The sequence below is a fragment of the Trichosurus vulpecula genome, chromosome 7 (assembly GCF_011100635.1).
Source record: "Trichosurus vulpecula isolate mTriVul1 chromosome 7, mTriVul1.pri, whole genome shotgun sequence".
Taxonomy (NCBI): domain Eukaryota; kingdom Metazoa; phylum Chordata; class Mammalia; order Diprotodontia; family Phalangeridae; genus Trichosurus; species Trichosurus vulpecula.
In genome coordinates this window covers 20,035,416-20,049,875 of record NC_050579.1, presented here as the reverse complement: position 1 = coordinate 20,049,875, position 14,460 = coordinate 20,035,416, and the positions used below count along the sequence as shown (strand labels likewise).

The following is a 14,460-nucleotide window of genomic DNA, read 5'->3' as shown; positions in this document are numbered from 1 at the left end:
GCTCAGTCACTATGCCCAGGGGACAAGGGCCTTTTTACTTCTGAGCCCCTTCTTCCTCACACAGGAAGCCTGGAAAGAAGCCTCATCTCCTCGCACGCCCCACTTCCAGGCATCCTGTGGCCCTCCACCACCGAAGAGGGACAATGAGCTAAGCTCTGCCATCCCAATGGTTACCCTGTGGGGAGAAGACAGGAGATGGAGAGCCAGCCTCGGAGTGGGCTGCATGTCCTTCTAGCCTTGGCCTGGGTGCAAGAGCCCTCTGCTGTATACCGGGCATGTGACTTGGGCTGGTCACTTAATCCCAAGCTCAGAGAAGGGGCTCATCCCACCAGTGGAGGCCATTTCTGAACTGAGAGTTCTCTGCTTGGAGCAGGTCACAGGCAGGCCTGGTTCTTCTAAAGGAGAGGTGTGTGGAGATTGGAGGTCCCCAGCAGAAAGTCCAAGTTGGAGGTCAGAGGAAGAGAAGGGTCAGGAGGCCTTTTCCATGTCAGCCTGGAAGGCAGAGACCTGACTGCGGGGGTTGGATGAAGTGCCTTCTGAGCTCCCAGTCAATTCTCAAATTCTATACTTCCATGAGATATGAGTAGTCAAGGTCTTCTGGTGCAGTGGGAAGAGAGCTGAGTCCCGGATTCAAATGTTTTTTTCCCTCTAGTACTTACTAGCTGTGTGACCAGGGCTGAGACCCTTAACCTCTCTGGGCCTGATTTCTCATCTGAAAAACAGGGGGTTTGGACTCAATGAGCTCTGAGGTTCCTCCTCCTCTCCCTGGGCCTCAGTGGGCCTTAATGGCCCTTCCAACACCACATCTAAAAGCCAACAAATCCTGGACCAGAAATCATTTCCTCTTCTCCTGTGATGATGTCCCTGGCTCTGCATTCTTTAGTCTCTCTCCTGAATCCCCTGGTCCTACCTACACTCAGGTTGCCATGTCAACCTTAAGGACAACAAGCAGCGCAAATGTTCCAGCAGATTCATGGCACTTCTCAGTCGGCAGTCACCCAGAGAGCCAAGGGGAAGCTGCCTCCCACAATACCAGGGACATGGGAGGGAGCCCACCCAACACCAGCCCTTAGAATCAACCCTCAGCCACTGACCAATTAAAATGTGAAGCCATCATTTAGCTAGACACTAAAATAAGCCTTTTACTGTAAGCAACTATATTTATCTATTCCTTTGGAGGACTATTTTGGTCCGTACAGTGAAGAATTTAATCCTGGGCACACAGACTTCTTGTGGGCTGGATCAGCTAGCGCAACAGCTCTTTGGGAGGCAAGGTTTTGGAGGTTACACATTAGGATCTGTGCAGTGAGATTTGGGGAGCCTGCTTGGGGTTGGGCTTTATTTTACTTTTTGTCAAATCTCTGTTGCCTGAGAGAAAAAAAACCCAAGCATGTAGCCAAGTTCTGTGTCACGTTCAAAGGGCTGCCCGCCTCCAGAGATGCCTCTGCAGGTGCGAGGGGAGGCTGGGCTCTGTGCCTGCCGCCCCCACGTTACAGGAGGAGAAAAGACGGAAGGCTTCCTGCTAACCCTCCCTTTGGGGGCTTTTCAGCTCGCGGGGTAACTGTCGAAAGACCAGATTGCCTAGTTTTCCCAAGTGAACAGCCAGGATGGCTCTCTGGGAACCATTTTCAAGTGGTTTCCAAACATGAGTTAACGTAGCCAGGAGCTGTTTTATTTATGAAAGGGATGAATTCTTGAAAAGCTGCACGTTGTGAGATTCTGAAAACGAAATCCTTTCTTGTATGCCCAGAGCTGCTCTCTAGGACACTGAGCTGCAAAGGAGGCAATGCCCTGAGCTGGCAGAGGGAGTTCCTTTTAATCACTGAAACCAAAGGTCCAGTCCCTGTTCCTGTCCTTCAGTTCTGCAAAATGGGGGTTCAGCTGAGACGACCCTGGAACACAGGATTGCAGATTTAGAGGGCATCAAACCCAATCCCTTCATTTTACAGTCAGAATTCGGGGCTCAGAGACAAGTGATTGGCACAGGGTCATGGAGCCAGTGTCTGCCTTGAACACAAAGCTGACAGGGCGGGCCTGGCTGGGCAGCGGCTCATCTCAGGGCTTCCCAGCGAAGCTTCCTGCCCCTCAAAGAGCCTGGTGGAAAGCTGAGGCCCACCTTTCCAATGGCTCCCCCACCAGAATGGAAGTTTGGCTGGTGACTCAGTATGGTGCTTGGCATACCTCCACTTTTAAGACCAGACTGGTGATTTCATTGGATTAGGGATCTCCCAATGAGGAAGCACCCTCTACCAGAGAGTTGCCTAGAACACTGAGAAGTTCCCAGAGTCAATCAATTTATGGGCGAGCATTTGGTAAACACCTACTATTGTGCAAGCTAGGGGGCGCTATATTGCACAGAGTGCGGGGCCTGGAGTCAAGAAGACTCATCTTCATGAGTTCAAATCTGACCTCAGACACTTAGTAGCTGTGTGACCCTGGGCAAGGCACACAGTTTGCCTCAGTTTCCTCAACTGTCAAATGAGCTAGAGAAGGAAATGGCAAACCCCTCCAGTATCTCTGCCAAAAAACCCAAATGGGGTTATATGGAGTCGGATGTGACTGATGAACAAAAACTGTACAAGCCCAGGTGCTGGGACACAGAGACAAAAAGGAAATGGTCCCTGCCCATACAGCTGGCACATGTTACCTAAACTCTGGTTGTCCTGACTCGAAGGCCAACTCTTTACCCACAACCCCTCTGTGCTAGGCCTTGCATTTCTCTCTGAGACTGAACAAATGCCTTGAAATTACTGAATGTGTCTGGTTCTGGAAGAAGAGCTCCAAGAATGGTCTTCCAAGAGTCCCAGGTGACCCATGTGGGACTTTGGAGAGCGCCTGGGGCTGACTTGTTAGTGGTCTCACCACTCGTTAGTGGCAGCTTTCTAACAAGCATCCAAAAGGCCTCCTTCCCAAGCCTGCTGCTCTTTGCAGGGAGTCAGGGTGTTTCTTTACAATGAATCTCTCAGTCTAAGGCTTAGGACCTAAAATAAACCCTGACATCTCCCCTACCCACTGAGCTAGCCAATGTCAGGGACCCTTAGGGACGCATGTCATTTAGAGAGGCAGGATCCCCTATTCACAGATCCAGAGCAGAAAGAGACTAACTATTGAATAAATTTGATCAAAGTAAATTTCCCCAATATCTGAAAGGTAAGAGGATTCTCACCCAGGAGAATCAATAGGAAGGAAGGTCCTTTTGAGAAGGGGTTGTTTCTTTAATTGTCTCTGTAACTTTGGCACCTGGCACTGTGGCTGGCACACGGGGTGGGGACGGGACTTTGCATGACTTGCTGACTGATTGGTGGATGCTCAGGGGCACCCCCCTACCCCAAGAACCTCAAACCAGGCCTCCGTGCTCACAGTTCCTGCTTCAGTGAGTAGAAAACATTCCCAGGTCCATATAAAACACAAGTCGGATGATACCCAATGAGACTTTTTTCCTTTCACTAATTCAGTTACTGCTTTCAATCTCTGGGTTCAGAGTTTCTATTTTATTACAATTATTTCAATGACAAAAGTATATATATTTAAATGTAGGCGGCATTTAAGGAAAAAGGAATGGGATAAGTATGAACTTCCTCCCTACCCTCCAAAGTCCAAGGAGAATACCAACCCCTTAGACTCAAACCCCACATCTGCTCCAAGAACACACACTCTTAAGAAAAGCAGCTCTTCACAAGAACTGGTCAGTCCACGGTCCAGTTCTGAAGAGTTACTTCCTCTGTCGTGCTTGATAAAATATTTTAAGAAAAACAAAAACAAATCCAGGACACCCCAGGGAATGCCCAGTTTGATTTGGTCAAGACTAACTTTGCACAGCATCTTGGATATACAGCCCAACAGCACAATAAACAGTCATCGAGTGTTAATGACTTCACCCAAATGGCTTTTTGGGGGGAGCGGTGGCCCTAATAATCAAGATCTTCGTTGCAGCGCTCAAAGGGTACGATCCAAGGAAGAGCCTCCTGAGGTGAGGCTTTTCCAGCCAAATCTTAGCCACAATAATGAAAGACATGGCCCACAGAGAGACTGAATGCAGCCTTCGGGATACCTTCCAGGGCCCAAAGTAAGGTGTTCTGGACATGAGAAGTTCTTTCTTGACTTTATAAGGTCACGGAACACACTCCCACAGTCAAAATGTCAGAGAAATGGCACAGGAGACCACACATGCTGGAGATAGATTACAGCAGCTGTCTTCTCAAAGGGCCAACTGAACGTCTACTGATCAAGAACAACTGCATGGGGCCCCCCGCTGATTCCCCAGCCTGGGAAGGCTGCTGGTGGGGAGCACCCCGGAATGGGCAGCTCCTGACGGAAGCATCGAGAAAATGCAGCAATCTTATGATTAATCCAAGGGGAATGGGACATCATTTCACGGGCACAGCTTGCACTAATGCATTTGCATATGGTCCCTAAGACAGTACAGTAATGGCTTGTTAGCTACAGTCATGAAATGCTCCGATATTAAAAAGTTACAGAGCTCAGTGTATTTGGCAAACATGCTCTACCATTCCTCTGCAATGGAATGGCTAACAGTGCAACTCCCCCCAATCCCACCACCCCCTTTTAAAATACTTTGAATGGTCTCCTGCTTCTCTCCTTCCCTTGGGAGGAGAGAGATTAATCACCCCCTGGTCCTGTGAATAGGAAATGGGTTTGAAGGAACGAGGATGGAGAAAACGTCTGCCCCATGTTTCGAGGAACTCTAAACACATCTTTAGGTTTTCTTTCTTAAAAACTGATAGAGGAATTATTTCAGGCTAGACTCTGATTTTAAAGCCCGACCTTGATTCCCACCCCCATCCCCACCCCCCTTCCATCTTTCTCTAAATGCTTTATTCTGTTCCCTTGGGCACTCCTATTGCTAAGCAGCATGAGGTTAGGAATGATGGATGAGACCCAGAACGGAAGACAAACAAAAGAGAAGCTCAGACAATCCCCCAGGAACACCTGCAGCTGGATCTCCCAACGAGGCTTTCCACATTAGCTCACAAGACTACCGTGGGTACAAACTGAGCCCCCACCTGCCCTCTGGGGTGCCACAAAAGCCCCCACTAAACTTCAGGGGTGTCTAACGCAGTAGGCATAGCAATATAGTCTCCTGATAGAGAACTAAATGAAAAAAACCCAATAAACCCCAAAACATTCTTGCTGGAGATGACCAGGAAATGTATGGGGGGAGGGAATAAGTGCATTACGTGCCGGGCATTGTGCGGGGGGCTTTTACATTGTTGCCTCACAACAAGCCTCCTAGCTAAGTGCCGCTGTTACCCCCACTTGACAGATGAGGACGCTGAGGCAGGTGGAGGTGAAGTGCCCTGCAGCAGGAGTTGGCCAGGCTGCCACCTTAACAACACCTGCATCTCCTTCCCAGTCGTCCAATATCGGGCAGTTGCTCTAACCTTTGACAAACAAACCATCCAAAAGGGCTGACAAATGGAGGGGGGTGGAGACAGGAGCATGTCTTGGAAAAGCTAAGGTGATTTCCTATCTGGACTGAGGCCTCCTCAGCTAAGTGGCGTGTTATCACCATGGCAACAAAACATGGCCAATCTAATTAGGTAAAATGCCATTTCTGTTATGTGGGCATTAAACCACCTCCGAGGGGTTTGGCATTCAGTGAAAAATCTATGTCTATGAAAGAGACCCGGTCCTTTCTGAGGCCTGGGGTATGACAACTGTCCTGACTTGCCCCTTTCTTGTCCACACTAGAGACCGCAGTGTGGGGATGCCCAGATGGGACACATGGTCCTGTTATGGTGAACGGGGGTCAGCTGTCTTCAGAGGCTGAGCCGAGTAAAACATCTACCAATGGCTAGGGGTTACGTATTAGCTAGGAAGGTTTGGCAACCTCCTGGAGTGCAGGGAACTCAAAGAGGAAGAAAGTCTTGTGCTGGGTCAAGGAGGCCATTCTAGATCTGGCTTCTACCACCTAGCTCAATATTTTTTTAAGGCAGGGCTTGCATTTTTTTCCCCCAAGCACATCAGAAAAGACAGTGGGTGAGTAGAGCACCGGCCCTGGAGTCAGGAGGACCTGAGTTCAAATCTGGCCTCAGACAGTGGACACACTTACTAGCTGTGTGACCTTGGGCAAGTCACTTAACCCCAATTACCCTGCCTCCCCCCTCCAAAAAAGAGTATTCCAGAGAAAATGCAGTGGGTGGTGAAATGGATGGGGCTCAAGTCAGGAAACCTCAAGCCCAAATCCAGCCTCGGAGATTTAGTGCTGCATGACCCTGGGTAAGTCTCCTGACCAGTCAGGGGATCAGTTTCCTCATCTGCAAAATGAGGGGGTTAGTCTTGATGGACTCCAAGGCCCTTTCTAGCTCTAGACCTGACCTGCTTTAATGGTGTCTCCCCCAAGGACTTCCATAAGGCTGCCAAGGCTAGGTAGACAAACAGCTTATGGCCCATCTTGCCTCTCGCTTGGGTGACCAGGGGGCAAAGTCTTCTTGCCACCTTTTCTTAAAAAAAAGAAGAAAAGAAAAACCAACCCACCAGGGAATTACAGAGTGGAGGATAACGATGCTGAATCTTATTCCGTTCCTCTTTTCTCATCAGCGCCTCCCTAAATGTTTTAAATGACTTTCCTTTAAACAAACATTATTATTTACATTCCTCTTTGGAGCCTTGCTTGTTTTCAGGTTAGAAATGTGACCGCCCGTGCTGGACCAAGGCTGCAGCACCGCAGCAATTACATGCTGTAATCCAAAGGGTAAACAAATTCCTCAGGGATTTGGCATGCACAGCTACCCTGAGAGGTGGCTCCATCGGGAGGAACAAGCCCAGAACTGCAGACAGGTGGCTGTTCCATCCAGGAAGGGGGCTTTGGATCCTCCAGATTGCAGCTGGCCATGGCTGAGCCCAGCCCCACCCCAACAACAGGCCTGACTGAAATCAGAGAACCAAAAAGCTTCGGGACACACACTTGTGAACCAGAAAAACGTGGAAATCTATCTTCTTGTGCAATCGTCTGTAGAGTTCAGCTTCACTGGCCCTGAATTTATTCTGAACCAAGTCTGGAGCTTGGTGGTTCCTCCTTTGATTCCTAATGAAACTGTCCACCCCAGAAATGGATCCAGTAGGTAACAGAGCCGGCTCTGCTTCAAAGGGAAACCTACAAACCTAGCACAACCAGAACCAGCGGCTTACCTAAGTCTGCCATCCCTGCCCCTTCTAGACTCTGGCTTGGACCAGGCAGGCACTCGAAACACACACACACACACACACACACACACACACACACCATGTACACACACAAACACGCACACGCACAAACATGCACACGCACAAACACACACTGGCACAAACTCCTCAACAACAAGAGAAAAACCCCAACATGACCGAGGCCTCCTGGCTGCATCTGTGCGTGGGCTGGGAGCTCTCAGCAGGAGCCCCAGCTGTTCCCTGAATGGCACTCGCTCCCCCTTCTCCCAAACCTTCCAGCAAGCTGCCGGACCCAGGCCCCTTTCTAAATTCTGCTTGTGATCCCAATGAGTCAGTGGATGGGGAAGCTCACTGATCAACATGTTTAGAAAAATAACTAAACCAGGGAAGAATTCGGGATGCTCAGACTTCCGAAACTTGGGATGAAAGAAGCTGCAGTATAGATATGGGCTCAGAGAGAGATAATGAAATGAAGGAAAGAAAACCCCAGGCCAGCCCCAGCTGGAGAGTCCACACAGAGGACAAAGTGCCAGCCGGCACCCCGGGCACAAGCTCTCCTACATCTGGAGGCTGCCAACTTGGTTGTTTTGAAATGTTGTTAACTATATTCAATATAATCAGTCAAATTTCCTTTGTAATCCTGTGTATTTCATTTCACGCATTTAAAAACAGTATTCTGAGAAGGGATCCCTGGGCTTCACCAGAGTGATGACCAAGGAGGTCAAGGACACATACAACGGCTAAGTGCTCATGGACTAGAGGAGCTTCTATGAGGGTATGGAGCTCCTTTTCTGCCCTCTTGCCTCTCCCAGAGTAAAAAGAAGGAAAGAAGAAAAAAGGAAAGAAAAGAGAGAGAAAACAAAAGAGAAAGACAGGGAAAAAGAGAAAGGGGAGAAAAGAAGGAAGAAAAAGGGAAAAAGAACAAGAGAAAGAAAAGGAAAGAAGAAAGGAAGGGAAGAAGGGGAAAAGGGAGAAACAACAAAAGAGAGGGCAAAAGAAAAAAGGAAAGGAAGAAAGGGAGGAAGGGAGGAAAAGAGGGAGGGAGAAAGGAAGAAAGAAAAAAGAGAAACAATAAGAGAGAGAAAGGAAAAAGAAATTCAGAGAAAAGAGAAAGGAAAAGAAGGAAGGGAAGAAGGAAAGAAAGGAAGGGAAGGACAGAGGGAGGAAGAAAAAGGGAGAAAGAATAAGACAGAAAGAAAGGGAAAGAGAAACAGAGGAAGAAAAAGGAAAGGAAGAAAGGAAGGGAGGGAGGGGCGGACCATGAGGAATTTGGCTCACTAATAACAGCCTAGAATAGAACCTTCTGGTTTCACCTCTGAGCTCTCCCCACCCAACTAAAGCCTTGCTGGGCAGACCAGAAGGCAGAGAAACCCCATCAGCAGCAAAGGCACACTTCCCATCCAAGCCAAGGAAAGCAGCGAATGAGTTACCTGAGCTCACACAGCCCTGCTGGAGGGGGTCCTGCAATGACGTCACAGAGTGGAGGACTAGAGCACAAACAGGGAGAAAAGGAGGGAAGAAGAGTTAAATGGGGAGAGATTGGAAGGTGGCATCTCCTCTCGCCCCAGATCCCACAATCCAGAACCGCCCCAATGCCGAGAGTCTAACTTGGCACGGTGGAATCCCCCCATCAGCGATGTGTTAGGGGGTCACGCACCCGTGTATGCGAACCATCCCCTGTGCTGACAAAGCCCAAGCGCCCACCTGAACCAGAGGCCCTCACCCATGCAACGCTCCACTTCCTGGGATGACCTAACGGTTATTTATCTTTCACATTTTTTCTAATTCTCCATCTCAGTTCCTTGATTTTTGTACTATATTTATGCATAAACAGTAATTTCTTAATTGGTAACTCATTTGCTGCTTGCAGATTTAGCAGTACATAAGCCTTCCTTTCATGAAACCCAAGGCGGCCCCATAGCAACAGGTTGTGAAAGCAAGGTGGGCCACGCCTACCCGCTGGTGCCAGAGCACAGTCAATGGACTCTTCCTTCGGCCTTCTTCTTCCTCTTCCTCCTCTCCCTCCTTCTTCCTCCTCTCCCTCTTCCTCCTCTTCCCTCCTTTCTTCTCCTCCTCCTCCTCTTCCTCTCCCCTCCTTCCTCCTCCCCCAGGTACCATCGAGGCAGAACGTTACTCACCTTGTCCCGATGGTTGCCCTTGCACAGGCAGGACGCACTGGCCCAGCTCACCGTTGAGCCACAGCTGCATCCGAATAAATGGTTCCCGGCCCTTCTGGGTCAGTTTACTCCACGGCTTCGGCCTTGACAGCATGTCACTGACACTGCCCTGTGAGAGGCCCAAAACCTTGAGTGACAACCAGAAAACACGAATGTCAGCGTGGGGTTAGAGACGCTGCTCATCATCCATGCCTCCACAAGGCATTGCAGTGACCTTCCTGGTAGGCAAAGGGCCCACACTCCCACCGCTGTGCCCTGGGCTTAAGCTCGGTGGTCCTCAGTTTCCCCATCTGTACCTGTGAGATCCTTCCAGACTCAAGGATCACTTGGGGAGCAAGTGAGCAGGGGCCGGGGAAGGGGCCAAGACTTAATAACTGGAGCCCCCATTTTCACCTATGCCAGGAGAATTACACAATGGGCATTTCTGGAGCTCAGGTTGGGTGATGGAAGGGGGACTGAGCGGTCAAAAAGGAGGGAGGGGGCTCTTTCAGCTTGTTCTGATGCCAGCATTATAGTGAAAGCACCTGTGTGCCTGATACTGAGGCACACAGGGGATGCCGGGCAAGCGATGGAGACCCCATCACAGCAGGGGCCAACCATGTCCACTGGGCACCAGGTGGCCGAGGGCGTGACTGTCAGCAGGTTTATCTTCCTGATTGGGGATTAGAACCACTGCTGGTTTTGTGGTAGTAGTCTGAACATGACTGATTTCTTGGCCTAAGGAGCCCTTCCCAATGCAGGTGGGCACAACTGCCTTGGTACCTCCCCAGGGTCATGCGGCCAGAGGGGGTCAGAGATGGGACTCGAAGCCAGGGCTTTCTGGCTGGAGGGCAGCTTTCCTTCCACTATGCCTGGCTTATGCTGCCTCTAGAATAAAAGAATCGATGCTCTGGGTTTGTGTTTGTTGCTCACTCACTGACTGAGCTTTGGGGTCACCTGCGGGCCCAGAAGCAAGCTAGGGAGCCGGAGGGGAAACATTTTCAAGAGCTAGTCTACAAATGGAGACAAATCTCCACAACGATGATTAAAAGTCTCCAGGATGTGTAAAATTTGCTTATTTTTACATATGGCCATACATATGTATAGGTATAAACACCCACACACACATACCCAAATACTCTCCAAACATATTCAGGAGCTGCACTCCCAGGGATGGGTGGGGGTGGGCGAGTGGAAATGCATCTGAGGACAGCTTCTGGAAATCTTCTCTGAGCAGGAAAGCCAGTGTGGACTTGAATCTCCTTAAATTCCTTTCCCCATGGTAAACTAAAAAGCACATCCTCAGAGGCATCCATACCCAAAGAATTTACTACGCAAATACACCGGGGACTGATGAAGCTGGGGAGGGGGCTCTACCAGGTGAATCCTGTCTCTGCCTCTACCTGTGTGGCCTGTAAAGTGATGGGGTGGGATGAGACGGCCTTGAAATGTGACCTAAGAGGTGCTGGGCAGAGCAGTGGTTAGAGAGCTGGGCCTGGAGTCAGGCAGGCCTGAGTGTAACCTGGTCTCAGACACTTGCCGGCTGTGTCACCCTGGGCACTGTCCGCCTCAGTCTCCTCCTCTGTAACACGGGGCAGCTGTATGTCTAAGGTCTCTTCCAGCTCTAAATCTATGAGCCTAGGACCTGGGTTAGAACCTCAGCTGTGTGACCTTGGGCGCAAGGTCAGGACCTAGCTTCCTGAGTCGATAGATGGGGTGCTTGGTCTTTCCTGGCCTTGTCCACTGTTTCATTTTACTTAAAGCTATTTCCAAAAGAGAAAGATGACTTCTTTTGGCTTTATTCATCATATTCTGCTTTCCTATTTATCTAGAATCATGACAGAGAAGCTCTCATAGGCAGAAAGACTCCTTCCCAGCCTGGACATCCCGCCCTCCTTTTCTGAAAATGCAGGGCACGTTTTATTTTTAAAGTCAATATTTTATTCCTATCTTCTGACTTTGCCTTACCCGCATTTCTCATACCCGCTGCGTCTATTTCCCATAATTCTTGCTGACTGACACCCCAATGTACACTCCTTCCCCTTTCCAGACACCCCTTATAACTACAAAAGCCTAGCAAAAAAGCAAACAAAAACCAATTCAGTGGGTCAACCAACATATACACAAATCTAATCTTATATGAAATGGTCCATACCCATAGCCCCCCACCTCTGCAGAGACACAAACGGAGGTACCTTCTCATACCTCTTCTCTGGGGCCAAGAAAGAATCCAATTTTGATTGAATCATGGCAGGGGTTGCGTTCTAAACTACATTTACAACAAAGGGACGGATCATGGGTTAAAAGGAATTTAGTCAAAATAGGTATATTTTGGTGTATCTTCTCCCCACTTGGACCTTATATATCTGGACTCCTTTGCAACGATCTCTGAGGTCTATAGCGACGACCCTGAAGAATGGTCTAATTCACAAAAGGATGATAACATTTTCTTTAGCACAGTTCCAGCATTGTGTATTTCTTTTCAATAGCTAATGATAATTTTTTTTTCATGTTCAGACCATTATGGATAAGGGAGCATTTTTTATTCCTTCAATTCCTCTTAAGTCTTTCAATAGAGATAAAAACATAGGCAGACAAATATTTTGTAGGAAACAGTAAATCCGTTACCTTTTCCCCGAAGATTCTTTGACAGATGCCATTCTTGGCCAGCTTCTCTTTAACCTGGCGCGTCAGCTCTATCGTGTCCACTTCCTGGTACATGTAAATCTCGTACTGCTCCGGTGTCAATGGCGGGACGGAGGGTTTGGATGGCTTTGACATGGGCACGATAGGGGAAGAAGGAAGAGGGCTGTTTTGGGGTGTCTCGCTGCGGCTGGCTCCCGTCAAGCTCAGCTCTGAGCTCTGGGAGTAGGGCGACTCTGCGCTTGGCCACTCTTTCCAGTACTCGGAAGAAGAGGGTCCTTGGAGCTGGCTGCGGTCCGGCCGGGGCTGGTTACTGCTGCTGGGTTTTTCCTTCCCACTGTTGGTTTCCTCGACCTTTATCTCCTCAGGAGGAGCGGGGTTTCTCCTTTCATGCTGGACAGTGTTCCACCAATGGTCCTTCCAGACACCACCCCGGCCCAGCTCATTTTTAACGTGCCTGAGCACACCCTGTGCAGCATCTGTTACCCCATGAAGCTCTAACACAGGGGCCTCCTGGGACTCCTTCTTGAGACCTGAGAGGTTCTGCAAAGCAGAGATACTAGAATCTGCTACTGAAGAGTGTTTCTTCAGGGAAATGGCCAAAGGAGAGTAACTGGACACTGAGGACATTGGTGAGGTGGTTATTATTTTGGGGGATAAGATGGAGATGTCAGCTTGAGACAAGGGCGTTGGCTTTAAGGCAGGGTCAAGGGCTGCTTGCTGGGCCTCCATTTCTCGGCGAGCTTGCTGCAGGATGGATCGGATGGCATCGTCTGAGTTACCGCTGCTCGAGGTCGAGGAGGGCTGGGCTGGCTCTGCTGCGTGGGACAAAGACCAAGAGACAGTGATCACACCTTCCAGCTCAGCCCGTGTGGAAGCAGAGCCGGCCCCACCTCCAAACTGAGTCATTCATGGGGACAACACCACTCTCTCCTTTCTATAACCTGATAAAATTCAGCTCACGAAACCTTGTTCTCATGGTGCTAAAAACAGAGTGGTATAGGGGAGGAGCACTGCCTTTGGAGTCAGAGGACCTGGGTTCAAATCTAGCCTCTGATACTGACTCCCTGCGTGACCTGGACTGGATGGCCTTTGAAGTCCTTTCCAGCTCTGGATCTATGACCCTGTGACTGCTGTCTTGTGGCATTCTGTCCTTGGGTTCTCTATTTGCTTTGTACATACATAAACAGGTGCACATCACTGGACCTGGGAGAATGGTAAGCTACTGGAGGGCAGGAACTCTTTTATTCTGGTGCCCAGCACATGGTGAGGGCTTCATCAATGTGGGTTGATTGATCGAGTCATTACGTGTCTACCTGCAGAGATCGATTCTATTAGATCATGCAGGCTGGAAAGAGGAAGAATGCTTGCCAGCATTCAGTGGCTGGCCCACCTTCTTTCTGCTTGTGCCAGAGGCTATGGAGCCCTATGCCTGGCACCCATGCTGCCAGCCTACCAGGGGACATAAATTTCTTATTAAACTCTGAAGTCAGTAGCATCCACTGGCAACTTTGAGTCACTTTTTTAAAAGCTCCTATTTATCATAAGAGCGTAGAAGAAGGTCAACCACTTGTTACTGTGGAAAAGGGAGCTAAACTGGATGTTGCAAGCCCATTGGGCTCTAGGCCTGGCCCTGCCCAGATATGTGACCTTGGGCAGCAACATTTAATTTACATCACCATCCCCCGGGGTCTAGCACCGTGCTCGGGACAGAGTAGGGACGGATGTAAGAATTGCTGACTGAAGTCAGTTACTCTCTTGCCTTGTTTCCTGACTTATAAAGTGAAGGTGGAGCTGTCAAATACAATTCTGCACATGAGTCTGATTTTCAGGTACCTTCTTTAGGGAGAGGTAATCCCAAGATGTTACACTAAGGCTTTCTGTCCCAGGAACAGTGTGGCTGATGGGTCATGACCAGCCTAATAAACTCTTCCCCTTCTGGGCAAAGGGTCAAGGAAGAAGAGAATCTCTTTGCTCAATGGTGGGAGTTTTGTAGCTTACATGAGGGGAATGATGCTGTTGGCTCATCGAGTACTAGCCAGCTCAGCACCATGGATCTGGCTGAGCAGGGGCCAAGTCTCAGCACCGAAGCCAGCTGGGACAAAATGATCTGGGCATGTGACATGTGCTCGAAGATCAGGGTTAGAAAACAGTGTGATGGTGGCACAAGGCTTTTAGGGTAAGACGAAGACCTAGACGGGCAAATGAGATGGACCCCTGGAGCAGAGGCAAGGCCATCATATGACAGATGAGGAAACCAAGTCCAGCGTCCTACTCACTGGGAATAGGAAAAGCCTGGACAAAGGTGACTTCTAACAGACGTAATCCAGGCACTGGTTTTCTCTTTGATGCCAAAACATTTTATTGGAATTTGCAACCTAGTCCATCAGATTGTATCAAAACTCAAGAGGAGAATAGCTAAAATGTATTCTTTTCCTTCCTTCTGATTTATCTAAAGCAGGGCTTCTGAACCTGGGGTCTGTGAACTTGTTTT

General features: G+C 49.2%; 1 protein-coding gene across 1 annotated transcript in view; it reads right to left on the bottom strand.

The window, feature by feature from the left end:
* CUX1 (cut like homeobox 1) overlaps nucleotides 1–14,460 on the bottom strand; it is a 347,958-nt gene that overhangs the window by 31,260 nt on the left and 302,238 nt on the right. Inside the window, exons 18-20 of the mRNA XM_036768125.1 lie at nucleotides 11,952–12,784; nucleotides 9,306–9,471; nucleotides 8,598–8,654 (exon numbers count right to left, since the gene is read on the bottom strand). Of these exons, the coding sequence (XP_036624020.1) occupies nucleotides 8,598–8,654; nucleotides 9,306–9,471; nucleotides 11,952–12,784 (1,056 nt within the window). The remainder of the gene's footprint in view (nucleotides 1–8,597; nucleotides 8,655–9,305; nucleotides 9,472–11,951; nucleotides 12,785–14,460) is intronic.